Consider the following 25,892-nt stretch of genomic DNA (forward strand, 5'->3'; position numbering starts at 1 on the left):
GATTGGTTGTAGCCATCAACATTTTGACGACGTAAAATTACATGATTTATATATACTTAGTATTATTTTGTAAAATTATAATGTTAACCTTTTTACAAATAAAACTATATAAAAATAAAAATATAATGATAGTTTTATTAAATTGTTTAAGTATACATTATTTTTCAGTAACAATTGCACGAATAATTTTTTTACTATTTTACATACTTAATACATGTATTATATAAATTACAATTTATTTTTAAAACATGCGTGTTCGTATAATATTGATTTAAATGTATTATTTTCATTACTAATTATAATTAACTTTGTTTTCATGTGTTTTTTTAACCTTTCAGAATACTAAGTTGCTTAAATAAAAAAAAACTCTAGAACATAAGTTTTTGAAATTTTATATCATTGTTTGAGGGGAAAAATTAACAGTTTGTATGGTACTCCGTAAAATGTAAGCTAAAATACCAACCAAATGTTTATTTAGTTGCCTATATTTTAATTCAAACGGTAGTTGCTTTAAAAATTAAAAAGCTGAAGCATCTCTTTCTTGTGTAAATGCATGTTTAAAAGTAAACGCATATTACCATCACCAAATTTCTTTTTTCTCCAAAACTTAAGATCAATCACTTTACCTGTGCTGTATCTGTGTGTCATGGTTATTTTTATTTTGCTTTTATCCGAATTAGTACCTATTATGATTATCATCTAGTAAATGATTGCAGATCTGCGAGACTGTAGTAGGGCAAAAACAAAATATCTAATACGGATATCTACCAGCTTGTAAAATCTAAGTGTAGTTGAAAAATGCATGGCTAATATTGGAGACAACCCCGCAGCTTACAGGATAACCACCTTATTTAAAAATAGGTTTTAGGGTTCCTATTGTGGTTATATATATTCAAAAACTCTAAAATTTAAAATGAAAATTATAAATATAAAAAAACATAATAATGTAAATAAAGAAGAAGTTTTAAACAATATAGACACTTTCATTCCACAGAATATTATCTACGACAAGTAATTTAAAGATACTGCGCACAAATATTATTCTTACAAAAATACTCAATATAAAATAATAACATTTTGCTTAATACATAAACATTAATGTGGTCCAAAAAATCCAAGATTAATAATGTTAACCTCCTACCACTTTAAGTTGTTATCTTTTTCATCCCTAAAAAAAAAAAAAATATTTATTTTTATATTAAAAAAATCACAATGATAGGAATATTTTTTAATTAAGACCAATAAACATTAAAACCATTGATGTGTCAAAACAATAAAAATATATTTAAAACTAAAATAAAAACATATAAATAATACTACTGTAATATACTCGTTATGTTGCGATATGTTGATACTGTTGGTACAAACCACACGACCTATTAATTTATAATTGTCCTTCCCAATTATTACAGGCTTAAGACTGTCAACAAATTATCATCGTTGGCATATATTTTTACTTTACTCTACTTTCAGCTGACTTATAGGCAGACATTTGATTTAATTTTGGGGGGGGGGCTATAATAATTCAATGTAAAATAATCCGCAGGAGCTTCGTCCCCAAACCCTCTTCTCACGCACAAGTAAAACTTATTACTACTAAAAATATAGATATATTTAAATTGTATTAAAAAAACACTAAATTACGTATATTTAAAAATAATTAATATTTTATTTTAATAACAAATATCTATGTGTATCAGCAAAGATATTCAAAATATCATCGCTTTTTATATTTTTTGATATATCTTTTTCAATATATAGTATTAAAAGATCGCTGAACCTATTATGAACCAACGATGTCCTTAGCCAAGTTTTTATTTTTTTTTATTGCACTGAAACTTCTTTCGCAAGTAGCCGAACTAATTGGTATTGTTAATGCAATTGTAAATAGATTTTTACTATTTCTTATTTTACGATTTTCAAAAAAACGAACAGATAAAAACAATGAATAACATTCCTAACGAAGTTTCGATTTTGAGGGGGTTATTAAAATATTTGGGGGACTAAGCCCCCCTGATTCTGAAAAGAGTCAGTTCGAAATAGACTTGTTATATTCCATGTCGCAATCTTTAGCTCCATAGTCCATTTTCCATGTCCTAATTTATACCCAATTCTCTGTGTCCGAGGCTGAATTTTTGATGTTATCATAATACATATATTTTTACAAGGTGAGGTTGTTAGCCCCACGCTTAACCCCCAACCTGGATGACCAGTCTACTCCAGATAATTAAGATTAGTATAGGGAGAACTGAATCAACTAGTTAAAGTCAGTTCAGTTCAGAGTTTGGGGCTCCGAGTTCGTTATTCACGTCGCACTATTAGTGCTCCCTTGAGGGATAATTCTTTCGATGCTCAGAAATTACTTGAAATATTTAAAAATTGTTACCTATATTAATTTTACAAATATTATGACTTCTGTGTAGTTCCTGTAAAATTGGTGGAGGATAATGTGAGTTTTTACTATTTTATGATAAAAATAGCAAAGAAGATGTCTGCAATATGTTTGATATTTTAAAAAAAAAAAATAAAAATATTGTTCAGGAGAATGATCGTTTTCATATGCAACTACCCCTCTGAAAATTCATTCTTGCACTGGTTCTCCAATAAATTATTACATCCGTTAATATTCTTTATAGTTTTATACATCAATAAATGGGTCAAGGTCTAGTTCAGTATTTTAACCTAGTTCAAATTGTTATCATTTTACCGTTATAATTAATTGGTAAATATTAAATATCACAATTCAAAAGATTAAATAAGCAGAGTTGGACAAAAACAAATCAAAATAAAAAATAAAAAATAAAAGCATGAATAACTAATTTATTTATGAATAAAGAATAATTTTTTATTCTGAATAATTGTGGTGTACTAAATAAAGAATACAATTATTCTGAATAGTTTTATTTGTGAATAAAACAATTATTCAGAATACATTTATTCGTTAAAATCATGAATGATATTAATTTTTTTTTAACTTGTGTATTGTATTAATCGCAATCATATGAGCGTGAATTGTGCCGATCAAGACCTAAATTTTGGTAACTAAACAGGTTACTAGCAGAAAACTATTATAAAAATGTTATCACCTTTGACGTTTTTACATACATCTTTGTAGATATATCGGTAAATTACCAATCAAATTTTTACGTAAATTTCACATAATTTAACACTTAAATAATAATTAATGATTAAATAATAATTCAAGTCATTGTAGTAATAATTATAACAATTATCATTATAGTAACTATAACAACGTATATGTATCAAGAATAATAACATTTTTATATATATTATATATATTATTTAAGTTAAAATAATAAGTCTATTATTATTAAATATCGTTATTTAGGATTTAAATTTATTATTTATATGATAATAGGGAATAACGAATAAAGATTAATGAATAACGAATAACTGAATAATAAATAAAATATAGTAAATAAAAATCTCTAAATAATAATACAAATTAAAATAATAAATAAAAATAATAATCAATAAAGAATAATTTTTTATTCAAATAATCAATCGAATAATATTTTATTCGACTAATGCCCAACTCTGTAAACAGGACAACATTTATTTTTATGCTCAGTATTTTTATTCGATTACAGCCTGTGATAAGATTAATAAGTGTTGATTAATTTATTTGCATCAAAACGTTACATGTTATTTAATCCATTATTATCAATAAATAAATAATATTATTAATTGATAAATCCAGTTTTTGGGAATATATCAAAATCGATAAATACTAGAAGACTTTAAAATTATTATCGATCACTAGTTGGGCATGTTAGTCTATAGTGGTCAATGCTATCAAAAATAATTATTCTGCTATGTTAATTCCCATTAAACAAATCACATATAATACTAAGCAATAAGATGCAAGGGCCAATGAATTTGTTATCATTAATCAAATGGGAAGTTTTGAGTTCATTTTCACCATGCAAATGCTAGATCCAATTTTAAATTGAATATTATACGTGAGCTTAGTTTTGTATTCATCGAACATAAATTTGTTAACAGAAATTAACTTTATTAGGACATAAAAAAAATCACTAGAATCTATGAAAAATGATGGAAATTATTATAAAAATATTTATAAAAAACATTAAACAACTGTCTTAAAAAGATTATTCCTGCTGATAAAAAAAATAAAAGTATCATTTCAAATAGATATTATGAACAATCAACATTTTATGTTTAGTAAAATAAAAGAAATGAGAGTAAATGGATATTATTAAACCTTAGATCAGTTGATAGTTGGAATAAATGTAAGATTTATTTAAGAAATAAATGTTGATGATAGAAAATATGGGACATTTATTAGAATTAGAAACCAGTATTGATGATAATTTTCATCTTTCATCTGTATTCGATTTATATGTTACCAATTAAGCTTGAAATTCGGTTACTTATACAATTAAAATATTTATCAAAAAATAATAAAACATACTGTGAAAAATGGGTGGATTGTTTTGATGTGTTTGGAACTAACAAAGAAGTTATATTTTGTAATGTACTTAAAGCTATAAAATCATTCATATCCATCTGTGTGACGACGTGTTCATGTGAAAAATTATTTTCGAAATTAAGCATAGTAAAAACTAAATTTATAAGTGCCATGTTACAAAAACGTTTAGATAACCTTTTGTCGATGTTCATAGAACAGGAACTAGCATACAATTTCAATCTTGACGGAGTTATCGAAACTTTCAATATAATAAAATCAACTAAGCGATGCACGGAGCTTCAAAACATGTACGATAATGTAAATAATAAAAATAATTTACTTTTAAATTTTTAAAATGCATGTTCCAATTTTCAAAAATGAAAAAAGTAATAAGTTAAAATATTTAAAAATAAAACTTCGTCTTAATAAAAATCTCTCCTTAAGATTTGGACAAAATAGTGTTAATACTTAACTTAAAATATTTCCTGATCCCCTCTTGCCAAGAGGGTCTGGTACCAATTAAATGTAACGATAAAATTTAAAATTTATTTTAGTTAATATTAAAGTATATGGATTATCAAACAAACAATTTTAATTATTGATTATCTTTTATTTTAGGCTCATGAATGTTGTATATAAACAAAGAAGTAAGCACACTAATTCTAGAGAATTTTATGGATTTCTTCATAAATATTTTTTTTTAGTAGATTTATATAGTTTCAAAAATTTTAAATTAAAATACTCATTGAATATTTATATTTAATATTTAAAAATATTTAAAATTTGCCTTCAGGTAAGCGTTCATAGGTTCCCTCGTGCATATCAAACGGATCGGATTATTTATTTATAAAAACTGTACTTAAAATTGTGTTTAAGCTTATTTTCCACCTAATTATTAGAGCACGATAAAACCAATCATTTTTGACGGCTTCCACAAATTGTATTTTTAACCATGTGAAATTTATATGCGTAACAGTAATAATGTTCTCTAACGTAGTTCAAATCCGAATGTTGGTTTTAACCGTTTGAAATAATATTAAAATAATTAGGATGCAAATTCAATATCAGATTTTTTAAACTTATTTTTGTCCCGGAGTACCAAAAATCATAAGATACTTGGACCTTTCCCCCCTCTCCCCAAGGTTATACCGAACGAGTTTTTTTTTATTCTTTAACTCATTGCCACCGCATCACGATTTTATATATTCGTCATGATGGAAAATGGCTGATAAAAACGTATGGACCGTCGGGCACGATGCGATCGTTGCTCATAATTAATGATTAACCTATCTGACGGTAATCGAAACCAACAACCGACTACAATAGTATTTCCGTCGCGCGCTGCAATAAATCGGATCGCGCTTGCAGACCGACTAGTCCGTGTTGGAGGGAGTAAAACTTACGGGTAAAGGTACCGCACGACCGGCACCATTATGGCCGGACGCAATTTATGCTTATTATATAATATGTAACGTGCGCCGAACGGGACGACGTTCGGGTGATGGTCAGACGGCAGCAGTGCAGCGACCGCAACAGCAGCACACCCGTCACGGCGAGCGCATCGCACCGATCGTGGAGAATCGACCACGTCCCTGGCTAACTTTTAGTACCTACACCATCATTAACCGTACGTTCGGTCGACCACAGCAATGGATCAAGACCATGTTCCGGAAATCAAAACTGTAGCGTACACCCGGTCGGCTGCATCGATGGATCGCGGCGATGAGGTGTCCGCTGAGAGGACCACGCGCGTTGTCACTGCCGGGTTAAGAGGATGGTCGCGCGCCAAAGCCCAGCGTCAGCATCTGTTCCGAGTGTCCCGGTTGTTCATCTCGTGCTACTACGTGTACGTGTCCTACTATGGATTGTTCATATTGGACTTGAACGACATCGAATTTCCCACGTTGGGTGATCACGGTTCCAATTGGCGGTGGAAATGCGTGTCCGTGTGGAATCTGGTAAGAGGCTCCGAGGTGTGAGGAGGTGTCGGCGAATGATTATAATAATAATAAAAATAATAATACTCGTCGATCGCGTTTGAATATTTTCCTACGCTACATTGCTGTGATTGTGTGCAGGATGTGGTGCTAAATAATCCCTACAATCGTTTATCCCGTGTTGTTTTTAACGTCGAATCCCCACGATTTGTCATATTTTCAGTCGTTATGAAAAATCTTCATCCTTATTTCAATAGTGCCATAGTATAATATGTTTATATGACACCGTCCTGTGTACATATAAATGTACGTGCTTATTTCGATAAATTCAAGGAAATATTATAACTGTTAACTTTTAAGTTGTTATTTACCATCTATGTGTCAACGGTATTTCAATAGTATTTGCTAATTTTTAACAATCTTAAACTTAAATTTTAGCCTTAATAGTTTTATAATTTAAATATTAAATTATATACATTTTCTTTATAATTATTTATTACATATGTTGGCTCAACGGAAAAATTAGTATAATTATATTATTTGTCCCAACTAAGAAAAAAAAATTGTGTGTTTAAAAATATAACTTAACTTAATTTTTAAAATAATAATTTTAAAGCAATAACTAATAAATATTACTGATCGCCTGTTATAGTTCTTTCAATGTTTATAGTCTGACATAACTACAATATATATATGTTAATGTAACGTAATTTCGACATAATGTACATATACTTAAAAAATATGCAAGCTACTCCTATTTCCATTAAATGATTATTCGCTGACTATACGTCCGGCTAGTTATACTTGTTAAAGTAGGCGAATAAATGGAATGAAAATAAAATGAAACCAAGCTATATCAGCAAATTCGATTTTATATATACAATAAGAGGGTTGAAATTTGTATTACATGGTTTCGTTCCGCAGAAGATTATAAATAATCTGCCCGTGGTTAATCGAGAGTACAATATATGTATATAAAGTATTTAAATAGTAAAAAATAAATATATAAAGCTATTCATTTCTACTTAAATCTGGTATTTTAATGAAATTGAGTGAAAAACTATCATTATTATTATCATTATTATTGTTTCTTTTGTCGGTCATGACTTAATTCATTTAAATACATTTTTACTCATTAACGTAACAATTATTTATTATATTATTAAAAAATTATAAATTTTTTCCAATATTTCAGATCTTGCAAATTTCTTACTTCATTTATTGCACAGTTTTCGTAGATTTTGCAAACTCAGGTCCTGGAAAGTTATGGATCAAACCACACTTACGACAGAATAAAAAAATAAGAGATTTTGTATTTATCAGTCTCGTTTTTCCGGTTTCAATAGTAAGTTTTATTTATTTTGCTACTATTTAGCCAAAAGTATGAAAATTTCTTTAAAATCCATTTAAAATTATTAATTGATATTAACCTCTGACAGTTTTCTAATGAGAATAAATGTTATAAGTTAACTTAGATTATGATAGTTCCATTTTTGATTTTTAGAAATAAATAGAAATTATTATTGTTCAATTTATAAATAATATATTATATTTCAATTCAACCTAAGAATTTTATTTTGTCTAATTATTTTTATAATTATGTTATTTTAAATTATAACAAATCAATATAAATTATCGTTAAATTGTATTTTTTATAATGATGTTCAAGGCTATTTATACTAATAATAGTAACATGTTTTTAAAAAAAAAAATTTATTGGATTACATTATTTAATTACAACTTTCAGTATTTCATTAAATAGATGTATTAATTAGGTATTTTAATAAAACATTTGAAACAATAATATGAAATATTTTTATTCATCAATTTTAAACATTATTTATTTGAAAATTCTCTTATCAAAATTTCCAACTAAAAAATTATATCTATTTTATTATATTCATGGTTAAGTAATTGTTCTGATAATGACTAATTTAAAGGAAATCAATTAAATGTTGAAACACCAAAACAACAAAAATTAATTATGTAATTTTAATTTTATAATATTTGCTATTATATTAGGTTATATATATATATATATAGTTATAAGTTAATAGAAGTTTTGTGATTATTATTGAAAATTGTATAAATGAACACAAAATATAATTTACATTCGCGTTTTTTCACGTATAAATATTATTGTGCCATGTAGGTAGTATGTGTAATGTTCTGGATAATTTGCGCAATAAACAAACCGTTGTTATTTCCGAATGAAATGAGCAAATGGATACCGGATTGGTACAACCACGCCGTGCACACAAATCCAATCGCTCTAACACTATTTGATATGGCTACCACCAAACATCAGCTGCCTAAAAAGATAGACTCCACGGCAGGGCTTTTCTTACTGTCCGGCTCCTACGTCATATGGTAAAACCATACTGACAGGCAACCATGCAATAATTTATTATATTACTAACAGTCACATTGAATTTACCAATAAATATTATTGTTTTGAAAATCGCATTGCTTATATCATTGCTTATATCATAAAATAAAATAAATACATAATTAAATAATATCATTGCAGTACTATAAAATTTTCACCGACAAATTATTAATGTTAAACAGGTGCATGCTAGTTTTCAAGGTTAAATACAATTTACAAATGCATTTCAGATTAATGCAGTTTTAATTTCTGTTTCTATATTAATTGACACTTTTGAACGACAATCGTGTCATCAAATTAAAGATAATAACATATAATTATAGCTATATATATAATATAATTATATTTATTTATATTTTCTTCCCATACATAAGAAATATTTTCCGATTTAAATGAAACGTGTTAATTTTATAAGAGCGAGATGAAAATCATAATCTTGATTTTACAATTTTTTTTAAATCTGTGTAGTTTAAATTTGATAATATTACGATATTTTTTGAATAGTCCATGTAAAAAAATAATTCCACTATAATGAAATAAAAAATTAAAAAATTTGTGCATATTGCATTTTATGATTAAAACATTATTTTATAAATATTTATTTAATATATGTATTTAGATAAAATTATTAATTTATCATTTTAGATAATTTTTAAATAGTTACTATTAAAATTACTAATACTACAACCTTGATACATAAAACTTTGATAACTTTGATAACTTAATACGTTTATTATTATTATTCTATAACATAATTGTTAATTACTCATATAAAATGTTTTATATCATAGAAATAATAATGGTGAAAAATAGCAATGTATTGAATTAATTTTTTCACGAATGACGATTATGAACTAAAAAACAACAATAAAATATTTTGGTTTTACTCTTGATTTTGATAACTAAATAATCTATTATCCCAACATGAAAATATTGATAATTCATAAAGCTTTTATACGATAAACATGCGATCAAAAAATCTAATTTAGACGTATTATAAACAAAATGGTTTATTATAGTTTTAATTTATTTTGTACATTAATTTGATTTGGGTGCTTAAAACTTTTCAAGATTTTTTTGAGATTATTATTTTAATTTGATAAATTAATTTTTATGACTCTGATAAAGACTGTAAATATATATTATTAATTACTAGGGTAGAAGGCTGAGCACTTAGATTATCTAACTAGCCTCCCACATTCAACCATTATTTTCGATATTTAAGTAATATTAAATTTTGTAACTTAGCATAGTATTATTGCATGGTACTGTGGTATACTTATTGTTATTATTTTATCTTTCAATTATTTATTTTTTTAAGTTGAGTTAGTTTCAAAAATTATTTTATTTTACTATTCAATTCCTCTCTACCCATCTTGGTGGTAGATTTTAGCCTTTCAGTCTATGATCTTTATTGCTTCTACAGTATATGAATATGATTTTTAATTTGTTCATATACTATATTAAGCCTCTTTTTAATTATAGTTTACTTTATAATAAATTCATGACTGGAAGATGGGTGTATCTAATCATTGGTGAAATCGTATCAAGTTTAATGGAAGTCATTATGTACTTTGCAGTAACGGCTTTTGTCATTCCTTTTATATGTATGATGATTGGATATAAATTGTGCTCATGGTTTTCAAGTATGTAATTAATCATATAAATATTTTACACGCATTATACTATAAATTAATAAAATAAAAATGCTTTTTTAGATCAACGAATTAAAGAAGAACAAAAAATGATATAGGAATGATACAAGTGGTATCCACCATCAAGGTGAATGTTATACATACAAGTATATCTGTTAATGATTTTTTGAGGGTACGTATACATATAATCAATAACTTTTATAAAAATAAATATTTTTGGTTTTGTTTACTGTAAAAACATAATTAGGTATTGGTTGTAACTCATTAAATGTACTGAATTTACTATTTGTGTAGTGAATATATATTATAATATATAATAAGTGCATATAATAAAAGTGTATGTGAAAATAACCATAATATATAATATACTTAATTATTAGAAACTGTTACAAATAAGAATTTTTAATGTAATAATTTTGCATAAATATTGTAGAATTCCAACAGAATTTAAAACGCGCAAAAGAGTCATTCTTAAGAGTACTATTTGAATTATGGTACTGTTAATAAAATATTTGCTATGGTAATTTGAATTAATAAATTAATCTAAACATTTAGATTGTTTATATTAAATATGTTCGTAAAATTATTATTCTAATAAAGTCATATATAAATTTGGTATTAGTTTCCTATATAATACAATAAGAAGATCGGTAATATTTTAATACAATTTTTAAATACAAGTGGATAGATAAAATAAATGTATTATAATTTTTTTTTTTTTTTAAGTAAGTTGTAGATATAGTTATATATCATCATCAGCTTGTCAGCCTATTAAGAGCCATAGCTGCCATCACATAACCTCTCTATTTCTCCCTATGATATGCGTCGTCAAAAACCTAGTTCTCTTTATATATTTGATGTCTTGAGCCACGACATCCACCCATCGGGTCCTTGGTCTTCCTAATGGACGTTGTTTGTTTATTTTGTTAACTAGAACTTCTTTCAACATTTCTCAGTTTGCCCTCCATACGTGACCAAAACATTCTATTCTTTTTCATTTTATAGTTATACATAGTGTATATTATTATATACAGTCTACATATAGTATAGATATAATTAATTTAAAATTATATGGATAGGATATATTTATATAAAATATATATTAAAATACTATTATTGATGATTTTTGAATATTTAAATTGAAATTTATAATTATATATTATGAGAGATATTTATTTATTAATAATTTGATTATTGTTAATTTTGTTATTATTTGTATAAATTGTTTAATGTTCTCATGTATTTATTGAATTAATTGTATATTTTTAATGTATATGTTTTAGACTTACAATAATTATTAATCATATTTATTTTGTACCTAACGTTGTGTACAATGTATAATATATTATATTTTCATAATATTTAGTTCAAAAAACATTCTGTAAAATTAATTCTGTAGTCTTTTTCCCCTGTAATTGTTCTGGTTGCTCTTTACTGATATCCACCGGACTAACATCACAGGTTGTGAAGTTCACACACGTGATAATTGTCTACTTAGAGAAAGGAGTAAAATTGTTTCAGTAAACTTACCTCTCCCAAGTGAAAAGTATATCGACAAAGATCTCCGACGGTTTTTTAGAAAAAAAGAAATGTTGATAAAATAATGTTATACTAAGTATATAATGTTCTCAAAGAAAATTTATAATTTATAATAATATATATTGTTTTTACTGTTCAGATTTAAATGATTCTTTATCCCCGATAACCGAGTAACCTGATAAATCTGGTTTTTACATCGAAGTGCACATTTATTTCACTCACCTCATATTTCGCAATTTATAAGCCATTGTTAAAATATATTTTATTTTGTTATTTTAACAGTATGATTTATGATTAATAATATTAATATATAATTAATATTATTAACATACTGTTTTATGTAGTATAATTTTTTTTAAAACTTAAATTTTTGAAAAAAAAACTTTGATTCAAAACATAATGCTTAGAATTATATAACAAGTTTAATTAAACTAATAAAGTTATGTTTTTGAGCAATTCAATTAATATCCAAATTTGTAACTTTGAATGAGAAATGTCATTGACTGAGTAAATACAGTAGTCACTCGATAATTCGAACCTCGATAATTCGAAAAACTCCATAAATTGAACTAAACGCTAAGTCCCATGAGAAAACCTTTATAATTAGAAAAAAATACATGTATTCCGGTCCCCTCGATAATTCGAAATGTCTGTCGGTGAGGCACACTCTACAATTCGAATTTTTTTTCATGAGTCTCTATAATTCGAATTTCTTTAAACACGATTATATGTACGTTCATATGTATAAAGATTATGTACAATCTATTTAACGTACTCGTAATGAAACTAATAACGACGGTGGTTAAATATTATCGTAGTTTAATGTTATCGTATCTTACCTACCTAATCTATACCAAAATAAACCAAATTAAATAATAATTTTAAAATGTACATAATTATATTTATAATAAGTTAATGTCAAAATAAACGTTATATATATATATATGTATATACAATGTATTTTATTTATTAATTTTTTTCCTTCGATTATTCGAACATTCGGTAAATCGAAAACCTCTATAAATCGAATTTTTAACTCGGTCCCCTGAATATCGAATTATCGAGTGACTACTATACAATTGTTAGTCTAATATGCATTTTTTTTAATAATTTTTTTTAATTCTAATATGCATGTTTTTTAACGATTACAATAGTTAGTTAAATCTTTCCAATCGATAGTACTGCGAAAGAAGTGTATTTTCAGTAGATTATGAAATAGTATTGTTAAATGTAAACAGCTCTTTCTAAGAACTTTTTATAATTGTATTTATTATTTAATCATAGCCGGAAGATTTTTTTACTTAATACATTATTATCATGTAATTCTTGTTGATCGGTTACATTTTTCCTATCGTAGCTTTGTATATGATTTCCCAGAAAACAGCTTTTTAGTATTACTGGAGTTATCGTGTATTTTTTTTATTTTATGAATATTTTTTCAAGTTGCATGGTTAGCTTTGTTTTAATTATTAAATTGTTTTTGATTTAGATGATTTCTCTCTGTTCTTTTTTTGTAATCCAAGTATTCGGATTATATGCTTATAAGGTACACATTTTGTTTTTATCAGAATTGTTGTGTAATGTTTTAGTAATATAATCCTTAATAACTAATAACGGAATGATTATTGTTAAACCAATTTAAAATATGTATTTTTATGATAAATATCAATATTTTAGTGATTTAAGAATTTAAGGTATTTAGTAGATTTCAATTATGAATTATATCGTAAATGTGGAGCAGAGGTAAATTATTTATATTGCTTCTATGATTTCAATTGTAATTACGAGTAAGAGGATATTAACATAGTTTCTTCGGGTGACAATAAAAAATGGGGAGTGAACATGATTTTGCTTATTTATGTAAGAGATAGCGCTATACTACAACCTAAGTGCTTAAGCTTTATTTTTCTATTTAGTCGAGATTTTAGCGAGTGCTGTGTCTGGTGAATCGTTGTTTATAGGTTATACATTAATATAGTACCCAGGCATGTTTACTAAACACTACCTATGCTGATAAACATGGAGCGAAGTATTTGTTTATTAAATAATAGAAATTTTAAAATATTTAATATGTATAACTATATTATAATATTCAACATATTAAAAAATATCCTTAAATCGATAATAAGTATATGTATAAATAATAAATTAGTGATGACAATATTTTTGTTTTATCTCCAATTGTTTGGTTTTGATGACGATATGTTAACAGCAATTGCTTGGATTAACTTATGCAGATTATAATCTTCGTTATTCCATTCATTCACTTGAACTTTGTGTACTTGAGGATTTAGGTTGTTTAGGTTCGGAGTCTGTGAATACTTTAAACACATTACTTTGTAGGTTAAGTAGAACCATTTAACAAACTGTATGTATAACTTCTAACACTCATGCGAACAAAATATAAATACAAAATTACTTACCTTCTTTTTAGTACAGCAACCTGCATATTCTTTCCAAGCCCATAGATCCATATGCGGTAATATATGACCTTTACAAGAAACTCTGATATTTCTGTAAAAAAAAAAAAAAAAAATTTAGCTATAAATGATAAGTCAAAACAAATATGTATAGAAAATGTACTTGTGTTGTGACGGCAACTCCATAGCAAATGGTTGAATCGTTAAAATGTTGTCACTGTTATCACATAAGATCCGAGATAATCGTACTTTTTTGATTTCAGTCAGTTGCTCTGTAATAAAATATAATTTGTGATCAAAATTATTGTCATAAATAATATTTTATTTATGAAATACATGTATAAATTACTACTGTATAATAAAATACATTTATGCTAATAACTGATACAAAAACTGTCAGTCCTTTCCGAACTCAGTATTTAAAATCAGAGGGATACCAAAAGGAATAATGGATCGTACGAAAAATTACCTAGAGTGAATGAGTTTGGGAGACCGGGATTTTCATACCAAAACCTGTCTCCTTTTTTCAAATCGCTGAACGTTTTGGCAATGATGCAGCCAAACGTCGGTCCCACAATGCTGTCGTCGTTCGACCGTTCCGATACACCTGCCGACCACAGATCCACATCTTCCGGGGTTGTGTACAAGTCGTAGTAAGCCTTTACCGTAGCGTTACTGATGTCCGTTAACATGGAACTCCATGTTTTGATCGATGGAAGTTTGCAGTATTGTCGCCAGGCCGAATAACTTGGTATTCCGTGTTCCCTGGCCCGTTGAATGTTGATTGATGCCAGATCTTTGCCGTAGTCATTGGCCGGTTCTTGGAATAAGTGATTTGTCACCTACGTCACAGTTAACGATTAAAATTGTTATTAATTAATTTATTAAATCATAATATTAAAATAGATAAATTTTATAAAGGTAAAGTAAATGAATAAAGAATAATTAATAAGAACCAACTGATACGGGACATGAATATGGTGGAACATTGCAATAGCATATAAAACAATTTATTATGATTAATCCATACGAATGATAATATATCATTATAACCTAACATCGGCATGAACCGTTCAGCACAATAACTTATTATTCAATATATGCATATTATCTCATCGTTCAATGTTTAAAAAATGGAAAAAAATGTGTTTTGTTTTAGTCACAAAATCGTCATCATTGAAATGTGATATATACTCGTATAATATATATTCATTTTTTTATTTTATTACTAGTCTATTATTATAAATAAATACAAATAATATTTAATTTGTACACTGTTTTATGTTTTAAATCGATTGTGCTATGGTCTTGGTCAACAGATTTTCGATATTTGTCTTTTTTTTTTGTCCCTCCACCATTATTTATATTACCAATCTATTCTACCACATATTTTCTATTACCTTATTGTTAACTTTGTTAAGAAAACGATAGTCATGATTAGAGAACAATGAGGTATTGAGACTTCATCAGCGCTCACAAACTTTTTAAGTTGTGTGTGTGTGTGTGTGTGTGTACATGTGGAGTGGAGGTAACAAGGAAGAAAAAAAAATATATATATAAAAAATAAATATAATGTTTCCTCTTACTTGAGATGTGACCGCGTCGTCCATAGCTTGTGACGCTTGGTTTAACATGCCCAAGAGGTATTGGTCCAGCCAACCGGGCTTGTGGAGATCGTATGGTTGCTGGAAAATTTCACTGAATCGCCTAGAACCCAGGAACTTGTGACTGGCGCTCCATCGTTCCATAGCATCGGGCAACAACGAATGGCCAAACCGGAAAGCCGCGGCGCCAAATGCGGCTGGTATCGTTATATCCGTATCTTGATCGTAGCTATTCGAATATCCTTGCGGTGACAGTTCTAGGCCATACTTTTTCATCGTAAAGCTACCCAAAAGCTTTGGTAGAAACTCGTTGTAAGTAATGTGTTGAATCATTGCACCGACAATTTTCCGCGATTCCTATTTACGGTAAAGAAAAAAAAAGTATTATTAAATTCTTTACAAAACGCTCTAATCTGCATTGTTCCTCGGAACCGTTATAATACATTTGGTTGTAAGATCTGGAGTCAGGAAATAAAACAAAGTTCAATTCCAGCCAATTAAAACTATTCTTGCTGTTTGATTTCTTTTAGTAGGCTTATAACGCACTCGTGTTGAAAAGTTAAGGAAAGTTAGAGTAATGATAAAACGACAATATTGAACTCCAAATATAACTTTATTGGTAATTATTGATATTTGTCGTACCATATGGTTCATTAATATAATCATTAAAAATTAACATTTTTTAAATGATGTAGGTAGAGTATTAAGTAATTACCAGGCCCGGCTCAAGTGTTTAAACAAACATAGGCGAAATTTAGTTTTTGCCACCCCTTAAGTGTGAATATTTTAATAAATATTTTATTTTTTATGCATAAAAATTGTCCAGGAAAAATGCGTGGGCCTATGTCGCCTACCCCTTGAGCCGGGTCTGGTAATTACTGAACGACTGATATTATTTTACTTCTGTTTTTTATTATAATTAGTAGCTATGATAAGCCAGTTAGATATTGTAGAAAACTATCTAATAAATTGTAATAATGGTAAACAATAGTAGGTATTTTAAATTATTTCGTCATTACCTGGTAAAGTCGTTCATCGTCCCAATGTGGATTAATCGTACAGAGTTCGTCAGCTATTCTATTATGTTCTCGAACGAAAATAGTGTGAAGTACACCAAGAGCTAATTGCTCATTCACTCGATTGTCACCTGATGACGTTTCAAAGCCCAATTAAAACAATATTATAGAGTTATATGCATTGCGAGCGTCTGTAATTAATAGTATGTAGTATTACCTGCTAAGAAGCAAAATAGATCCGGATGGGGTCTAATGCATCCATCGTCCGGTTGGTGTTTCTTTGGAGGCAGTATTGGCTTAAGCCTGTGACCCGGTAAGATTGGAACCAAAGTTAATTTGCCATTCTCGAAGGATCGAAGTTTTTTGGCCAAGTCCTCGTTAGAACCGTATATAAAGTTGCCATCGATAGGCGATGTTAAAGCATTCGTTTGAACCCGAGGACCTATATAGATCGAGTGCAAAGTATCGATTACAAATCGACGATCGATAAAATGATTATAATACGTAATATGAGCAAGTTTTGCTCGTTGTAATACTAGTTTTTTAATTAAACACTACTTTTATTGAAGAGTTTGATTATTATGCCTAGTATATAATTATTTGACACGATTTTAACATGAGAAACTGTATGGAAAAAGTGCAGAGAATCGATTAAATATCGACGATCGATAAAATGATTATAATGCGTAGTAAAATCAAGTTTCGTTCGTAGTAACACAAGTTTTTATATTAAACACTACTGTTGTCAAATAGTTTGATTATGATACTTAGTATATAATTATTTGAAACACGGTTTTTCTTACACGATTAATATTTTTAAGTGCGCTTTCGGATTAATTTTGTTATCGTCGAATCGGAATTACTTTAAAGTCATCCAGTCCCGGATGAATACAGAAAAACGAAAGTAGTCGTATGTAAATCTAAAAATAAAAATATTTTGGAAATCAGGAAAGTTAATGTACATTAAAAAAAAAACTGCGCAACGGTAGTACGAATTATCTCATGGACGGTAGGTAAAAAATAATCATCAGAAACGCGCAAAACGTAATGACGATCAAGACATACGCCATAGATCATATAGAAACCCTACTTATGTGTGTTGGTCATAAAATGTTTTATAAAATAAGTCAATCATTAAAAATCATTTATATGCCGACTAATTTTTTTAATTTTAGTTTTAAGAATTGCATGTTATACGGATCCTAATAATATTAAGAACCGAGAGTTTCTAAAATGGTTATGGACAAACAGCTGCAGAATCAATCATGCTTGGAATGTACGGCAGCGTTCACGGGGCTAGGATATACATATATATATATATATACGTCAATACAGCCGATCCCTTTTTGCCAAGGTGAAAAAAACCGATTTGTTGGCATCACGACTGGCGGGACAAGACACTCTGTCCTTTATTAAAATCTCTCTTTCTCTATCGTTCTTTCGCCCCTCGCTCGTTCTCATTCAAACCGTTCTCCCTTGTTCACGCCTTCCCTCTTTCTAGCGATGATGTCATGCGAAAAAAAAAAGAAAAAGAGCAAACAAAAATCTATTGGTCTTGGAATTAATAACGACGATGCCGCCGCTTTAAAAATCGCAGAGGGTGGTGCGCTCGCGCTATAGTCGTCCGAGACGTTTATATTGCCTCGTCTTACGTGACCGCTGGTTTCTTAAAACGGTCGTGAATGTTGCACCATCGCAAAACAACGCAAACGGGTCGTCTTGGGCGACCAGGGTCGCAGGAATACCGATGGGGATGAACCGACCAGTGCACTACAGGTTTGCGCGCGAATACCACACTGTACCCGTTTCGCTCGCGGACGGTGTCAAGGGACTCGGTCGAGCGAGGACAAAGAACCACGATCGCCGTGACGTGTGCTCGCAAAAAGGGACTGCAATCGCTTGCCAGCAACGGGATCCCATGTGCAACCATGACCAAAGCCGAGGGTGGTTTAAAACGAACGCCGAACCCTGCGAAAAGGTCTCCGGTACTAGGGTCCCAGCCGACGGTAGTGCGAAGGTGACTGTGTAATATCAACCCCCGATTTGCGCATGCACGCCCCGTAATGGCGGTGATATACGATAACCTCACGTTTTGTGTATCGCGGGCGTGTATATAACGGAGATTATATAACATATTTGGCGGCAGTGGTAGCATTGGTTTTTGCACCTGCCTCCATTACCCCCTCTCCACGTGTCGGTCAATTAATATCCTACCCCTCCCCGTTATGGTCATTTAATTATTGATCTACCTAACTCTCTCATGGTGTTTCGTTGTTCGATGACTATCCTCAAACAAAACGAAGTAATGTACCTAAAAATATTCAATACGTGTTAACAGATTTATGTAATAACCCATAAAATCATGTCACTTTTAAAGTATCGAATTTGATTGAAATTTTGTTTGACATTCACTGAAATTTATAGTATATAACTTGTAGATTATAAAAAAGAATAATTTATTAATATTGATGGTTAGGTTCAACCAAATAAATGCAATTTTTTGGCTTGTTAATTAATTATTATTGGAAGGTTTTGTGTTATTTTTCAATCATTTATACGCATAAAAATCATATTATATGTTTTAAATATTTATAAATTAATAAAGTATTAATAGTAGTAAAATAATAATATTTAAATTTGTGATATTGTTAAAGGAAATAATAAAAAATAAAGAAAATAATTATACTACAAAAATGAAATATGGCTCAAATGAAAAACCAAAAAAGTGAAATAATCCCTACAACTCCAATATTGGGGTTTTTTTATTACATAGGAAACCAATTTATATGATTACAAAAGAGAAACTTTATTAGTTATTAGTTTTAACTTACTGGAATCAATACCAATGAAAGAATATTATTAATATGACTAAATAGATTCTAAATTAATTTAAAATAATATATTAGTGAACAGTCGGAAAATATTATCAATGCATTTTATTGAACTCGAGCAGTTATGACTGAGATTGTTTTAAATTGTATACAATTAAAATATATACAATATCTATAAATAGATATTTTTATAAGTATAGTTATTATATTATTATATTATTTATATTATTTATGTGGCTAAATATTGCTTTTAATTAAAAAAAGTCACTAAAAAAACAAAAATTGAATAAAAGTAGGAATAAAAGAAATAATGAACATTATAGTTTTTATTTGGGATGAAGAAATCTAGCTATTAGTGAATAACTTTGATGAGTTAAGCATACAAGAAATTTAAAAAAAAAACCAAGTACACAATCACTTAAAGTCCTGTAATGTGTACATATTAATCACGTTCGATGAATTATAAATTATTTTTGAAATCATGACCTTTTAGGTTACTGATATAATTACCTAAGGGACAATCAGTGTTTACACCAGCCAGTGATCTTATCATATCAATACACCTTTGACGATGACTTCCAACGAAAAATTGGTCATCGATTGGTACGTTAACTGGTATACAGTATGGATGATTGGCTCCTGAGCAGCATTTAATTTCTTGTCTAGTGATTGGATCTATGCACATAAAGAAGTAATATAAATTAATTCCAAATAATGTAATAACGATAATAATAACTCATTGGATAAGGTACCTTTGGTTTCAGCTGTGAGTGTGAGGTCGTGATCGATTAGTTGTCCAAAAGCAGCGAACAAAAACGTAACATCAGTGCGATGCGGTCTAGCTACGTCCTTATGTACTCGTGCAGAGACAGACCTAGGATTGGGCAACGGAAATCCAGTTATACTTGTTCTGATGGATTTTATACCTGAAATAAAACGTTCAAATCAATTATACTATTATTAAAATATTATTATATATTATTTTAGTATTCAGGCATTTTCATTAGACACGGGCGTGATAGATAAGTTACTTAAATCAAAATTATTCATTATTGTAATGTAGTGTTTATAAAATGAAACAACAATTTATAGTTTGGTTATATCAATTTGTATAGGATTTCCGTATTACAACGTTCATGTACTACTATGTGAATATTAATAGTTTATAACATATACTCACCATCTCCGTAATCAGGTGGAAGAAGTCTTTTGAAAGGTAATTTTGCCGCGCCCCACTGTGGATGAACAAAATTATTACACCTTCCGTCGATTGAGCGGAATTCAATTCCATTTCCGCAGTCATTTCCCGGGTACGTCTTTAACTCTTTTGGACAGTATCCACCTATATCCGTGTTCTCTGTATTTATAATCGGTAACAGACTTCGCACTTGATCTTTTGTCAGTCCAAACCTGAAACGAAATTCTTCAGTTAAGATTGCTTGTTTTATAAAATATATTTTATAAGAAATAATAAAATCATTATTTTGATGAAATATAATTATTTATATTTTACTGAATTCAGTCCTTGTGGATGATTACAAGTTTAAATTCAAACTTAAAAATAGTAAATTCTTAAGTATTTAATAGTTATGGTAAAAACATTTTTTTTTTTAATTAAAATTGAAATTTCTAGTGAACCTCACAATTTAAATATTAATTTTTTAAGTTATTTTATATCAAATATAAAACTAAAATATATTTAATTAAAATTTATTAAATATATTAAATATATTTGAATTAAATAATAAAAAAATATTGATCCTAAAATATTTGATAGTCATACATAATTATTAAATACTGACCATTCACATAAAATTCTTGTTGTTTCCTGTATCACATCTCCTAAATTATCCAACTGAATATCCGTCAAATCGTTAGTTCCAGGTTCTATGTTTAAGACGCCTCTGCATGCTTCGCGAAAAGCTTCCGAAACATTATTATACGTTATACATTTTTCGCCATAACCAGCTGGCCTGCAATCAAAATGTATTAGGGAAAATTAATTTAAATAGTTTTATTCTTTATAAAGATTATGGGTGTAATAAAGTATAGATAATTACTATTCATAAATATTTAAATTTTTATGAAAAAATTACATTTTAATTTCACTGGATTTCTAAACCAGAATTAAATAATATAAAATAAATTTAAAAGTATACCTATTCATGAAAATTATAGTTCTTGGCAATAAAAAAAAAAAATTTAAATTTGTTTTTATAGAAATTAAATAACAAACAAAAAATTATATTCAATTTATACATTGGATGTGTAGTTCTGCTTTAGAATATACAAAACACTTTCTCTTTCATGTTCCAAGTTCGAAAGAAAATTTCTAACTTTCCACGCTCGTAATGATCACCCAATATATGTATGCGGAAATCTTAGAAAAAATCTCTATTGTTTTAGAATAGTACAATGTATAAAAACAGTTCCAATATGATTTTATTGTCGAATTTAATTGTTGCTAATCGATTTTATTTTAAAATTAAACGGGATGATAGTGCGGTTTTTTCTTAAATACATCTAGCGAAGTCATAACAGATTAATGTCGCAAGGTGTTCCTAGTAAGTGAAATGCTTTTAAACTTTCTCCCATTCGATAAAGTTTTTTCATCTATCACAATAATGAAATATATTTATTTTTATTGGTAATCATTGCCAATAATAACGATACATACACCATAATAATAATAGAATAAAATAATTATTTGTTTACCATGGAAATAAACACTTATGTATTGAATGACATCAAATCATATTTTAATATTTTAATTAAATGTGTGTATCACTCATATAATATCCGTTACAAAGAAAATATCAGTTAATATTATGTATCAGTTTTTAAAAAACAACTTGATCTAAAAAGCCTTTTATTTGTAGCAACTCAAATATGTAGGCAACTTACTATTAGTATTTATAATATTATAAAAGTCTTAATAATTATTTAGATTTCACGACTATTGATTTGATATAAGAACGTTAAAAAATGTAAAATTATAATTATATTTTTTGTTAAATCCATACATATTTATTAATGTTGTAATTATACTGTTCAATTTATCTTAATCTTCGTATTGTACTGAACTCAAACTTATATATTCCAATAATTAGCTTCATGTTTAAAGGGGAGTTGCAAATATGTATTCTATATACTTTTATTTATCAGTATATAATTGTATATTGTTTTGCTAAATAAAATTATTAGTTATTATTATTATTATAAATAGATACAACGAGATATATAGTATATATTTTAATAAGAATTATAAGTGGTATTTTTCAAAATTTAAATTTATGTATTTGTATGGAATAATGTTAGTTATATAACAAATTATCATATACGATATGATATACGTATGATCTTAATGTCATTTTTTTCGAGTAAAAATTAGATTGAGGTGTCATTGCTTCAATAATTAAATACAAAAACCCATATTTTAAATAATATCCAATATAAAAAAACAAAAATTGCCATGATCACCGACATCATATTTGTGTACAATACAATAATGAAGTAAGTTTGCACGGTTTTAATACGATTGTGATGTAGGCATATATTTTTTTACTTTATATATTTATATGAAGTTTATTTTTATTTGAGTGATAGAAGACTTAAGGGTATCCATAATTCGTAGTTTGACATAAATAAAATCTGAAATAGTCGAGAACTGATACTTTAATACGCATATTAGTTTTTTTTACATCGATAAATGAGGATAGACAAAAGGTTCCATAGAGTTACCGAATTTTTTTTTAAATTATCTATTGAGAATATAATATTAAGCTAACCTGTAATTTATAGCATTTTTTAATTTAAATATTTTTTTTTAAATATTAATAGATAATATTATTATAGAAAAATATCGGTTCATTAAATGAATCGACCAATTAAAATAGTTATTTAATATTATTTATCAATTCTAAACATAAAATAGAAGTAACTGAATTGTTTATACTTGTTTATGAAGTAATAAAGTATATATTATAGGATAATTTCATGATAGCTTATTATTTTAAAAATAAAATATAGTTTATTGGGTAGTTTTTCTGTCAAAATTATCACTAATTTACATATAAATAAATAATACTAAAAAAAAAAAAACAGTTATTTCCTGTTTCAAAAATTAAAACTCTTTTAAATTTTTTTTACAAATCAATTATCTGTATGTATAATAATTATATGTTATATAATATATTGTATTTTATAAATATTAAAAATATAACACTTTAAATCAAATATCAATAAGCCTATGACTTATATAAATATTATTTATACATTATTATTATTATCATGATTTGAATAAATACATAAATAGATGGAAGGTATAATGAAGATTATGTTCATTAATTTTTCAATAGATTCTATTGATTTTGGACATTAAGTATCTTATAATATTTTTAAGCTGTCTAAATTTTATCAATCATTTACAAATTCAATTTTATCAAACAAATTGGAATAAACTTTAATTTTTATTATTATTTTAAAATAGATAAAAATTTATATTAAATATAATCAAAAAATATAATAAATATATTAATTAATATTAATATGATGTAAATAATAATAATTTATTTTTTATTTTAATTGAAAACAATTAATATGAGAACGCATTTAAAAATGAATCCATTAACCGTATTTTCTAGAAAAAAACTCTTAACTACTCATACTTACGATATATATTTGAAGTGTTTTAAAGGCAAAGCGCATTCTTCATTGTCTGATCTCCAAGCATATCCCTGAGCCAACAAGGCCGATAGGAGGATGTGCCACAATATTGGAGTTCTAAAATAAAAATAATCACTATTTTTATTATACTCAAAACAGACAGTAAAAAATAATCATATGAAATTAAGCATAGCAATGCAAATCTATGATAAATATGGCAGAACTTACTTCATTTTGCAATAGTTACAATATGTATGATGAGCAGTCCGTTGGGTTGCAGTCTTTTATAAAAGGTGTCCCCGCTGCCATGGGACGCCATACGGAGAGGCGGCCCAAACGAAAGTCGATTTCGTTTTCAATGTGTTGTTGAAGTAATTTATTCATAAAACATACACCAATCAGCGTATATGTAGATGGATGACGTTTCAATCCTTAAAATTTGGGAAACTTTATTGATGTGTCAAGTTGGTATAGACTTGAAAACATAAAAATCAAGTCAAACGATGGTAAAGTTGGGTGTCCCCATTGTTTTCAATTAAAATTTTTTTTTCACAAAATTAGTTTTTCATTTATTTCATTAAAAACATAAAATAATGTTATAATTATGTGTAGTATAATTACAAATAATATTGTATTTTTTCAATTTTAATTTATCAAAATAATCATCATTTTTTATTGATTGAGTTTGAAAAACCTATCATTACAAACTGTGTTAAAAATTAAAATTTAAAAAACACATTTTATTTAAAATTGTATTTCGTATAGAATTATTTTTATTTAAATCAGCTTTCTTTATACAGGTATGTAACATACCATTATCACAATAATAGATAGTTTATGTTCGTACTCGCTTGAATAATAAACTTTGTATATATTTTTAAAATCTATAATTTTTTATGGGGTAGCAAAGATACCCCTCGATACCCCTTAGCGACACCTGTAGGTATGTTTATAAGACGTTTTACTATGTATTATGCATTTCATTTTTCATTCTATCTCATGGGTACCAGTATAATATTAAACAAATTTATAAATTGTTAAATGTTATATCAATGTTTTCAAAATGTCTCCTTCTTTAACGAGTTCACAAATATCGAGGACACCTACTATTTCGGCTATTTATTTTTAAGAATTAATTTATTGTTGAACAGGTAATTTGTATTTTAATCGTTGAATAACAAATATATTCTACATACGAGTACTACTTATAAAGAAATTCTTCGTAAATTTGTATTTATTAATTTTTTCTACCGATTTAATTATATTGTAGTCCGTATTCATTCATGGTATAGCGACACGATTAGCCATTATTCTAGGGTGTAATTTTATATAGAAATATTTTAATCTTATAAAATAACGATATCAATGTATGATTGTACATTC

General features: G+C 27.4%; 2 protein-coding genes across 2 annotated transcripts; one reads left to right on the top strand and one right to left on the bottom strand.

The window, feature by feature from the left end:
- Positions 1-5,778: 5,778 nt before the first annotated feature.
- LOC112683015 (androgen-induced gene 1 protein-like) lies at positions 5,779-10,775 on the top strand. The gene is made up of 5 exons (XM_025553847.1): positions 5,779-6,411; positions 7,586-7,735; positions 8,543-8,760; positions 10,265-10,425; positions 10,498-10,775. Exons 1-5 carry the CDS (start codon positions 6,103-6,105, stop codon positions 10,530-10,532), a joined length of 873 nt encoding a protein of 290 aa, XP_025409632.1. The 5' UTR covers positions 5,779-6,102; the 3' UTR covers positions 10,533-10,775.
- Positions 10,776-14,090: 3,315 nt separating this feature from the next.
- LOC112683038 (chorion peroxidase-like) lies at positions 14,091-24,842 on the bottom strand. The gene is made up of 13 exons (XM_025553883.1): positions 24,738-24,842; positions 24,516-24,626; positions 21,647-21,817; positions 21,025-21,254; positions 20,597-20,770; positions 20,355-20,519; positions 17,231-17,455; positions 17,017-17,144; positions 15,980-16,354; positions 14,863-15,235; positions 14,557-14,665; positions 14,397-14,487; positions 14,091-14,294 (listed from the first exon to the last, which is right to left on the bottom strand). Exons 1-13 carry the CDS (start codon positions 24,740-24,742, stop codon positions 14,145-14,147), a joined length of 2,307 nt encoding a protein of 768 aa, XP_025409668.1. The 5' UTR covers positions 24,743-24,842; the 3' UTR covers positions 14,091-14,144.
- Between the last annotated feature and the right edge of the window lie 1,050 nt (positions 24,843-25,892).

Source organism: Sipha flava, unplaced genomic scaffold (genome assembly GCF_003268045.1).
Source record: "Sipha flava isolate LNK unplaced genomic scaffold, YSA_version1 217_pilon_pilon, whole genome shotgun sequence".
Lineage (NCBI taxonomy): Eukaryota > Metazoa > Arthropoda > Insecta > Hemiptera > Aphididae > Sipha > Sipha flava.

Bases quoted from the DNA above. Each gene is read 5' to 3' on its own strand.
- LOC112683015 (XM_025553847.1), top strand. From the start codon at position 6,103: ATGGATCAAGACCATGTTCCGGAAATCAAAACTGTAGCGTACACCCGG. The intron at 6,412-7,585 runs GTAAGAGGCTCC...CCAATATTTCAG, and splicing joins GCGTGTCCGTGTGGAATCTG to ATCTTGCAAATTTCTTACTT. The intron at 10,426-10,497 runs GTATGTAATTAA...ATGCTTTTTTAG, and splicing joins ATTGTGCTCATGGTTTTCAA to ATCAACGAATTAAAGAAGAA.
- LOC112683038 (XM_025553883.1), bottom strand. The intron at 20,771-21,024 runs GTGAGTATATGT...GTTTTATTTCAG, and splicing joins TCCACCTGATTACGGAGATG to GTATAAAATCCATCAGAACA. The intron at 15,236-15,979 runs GTAAGAGGAAAC...ACTGTGACGTAG, and splicing joins ACGACGCGGTCACATCTCAA to GTGACAAATCACTTATTCCA.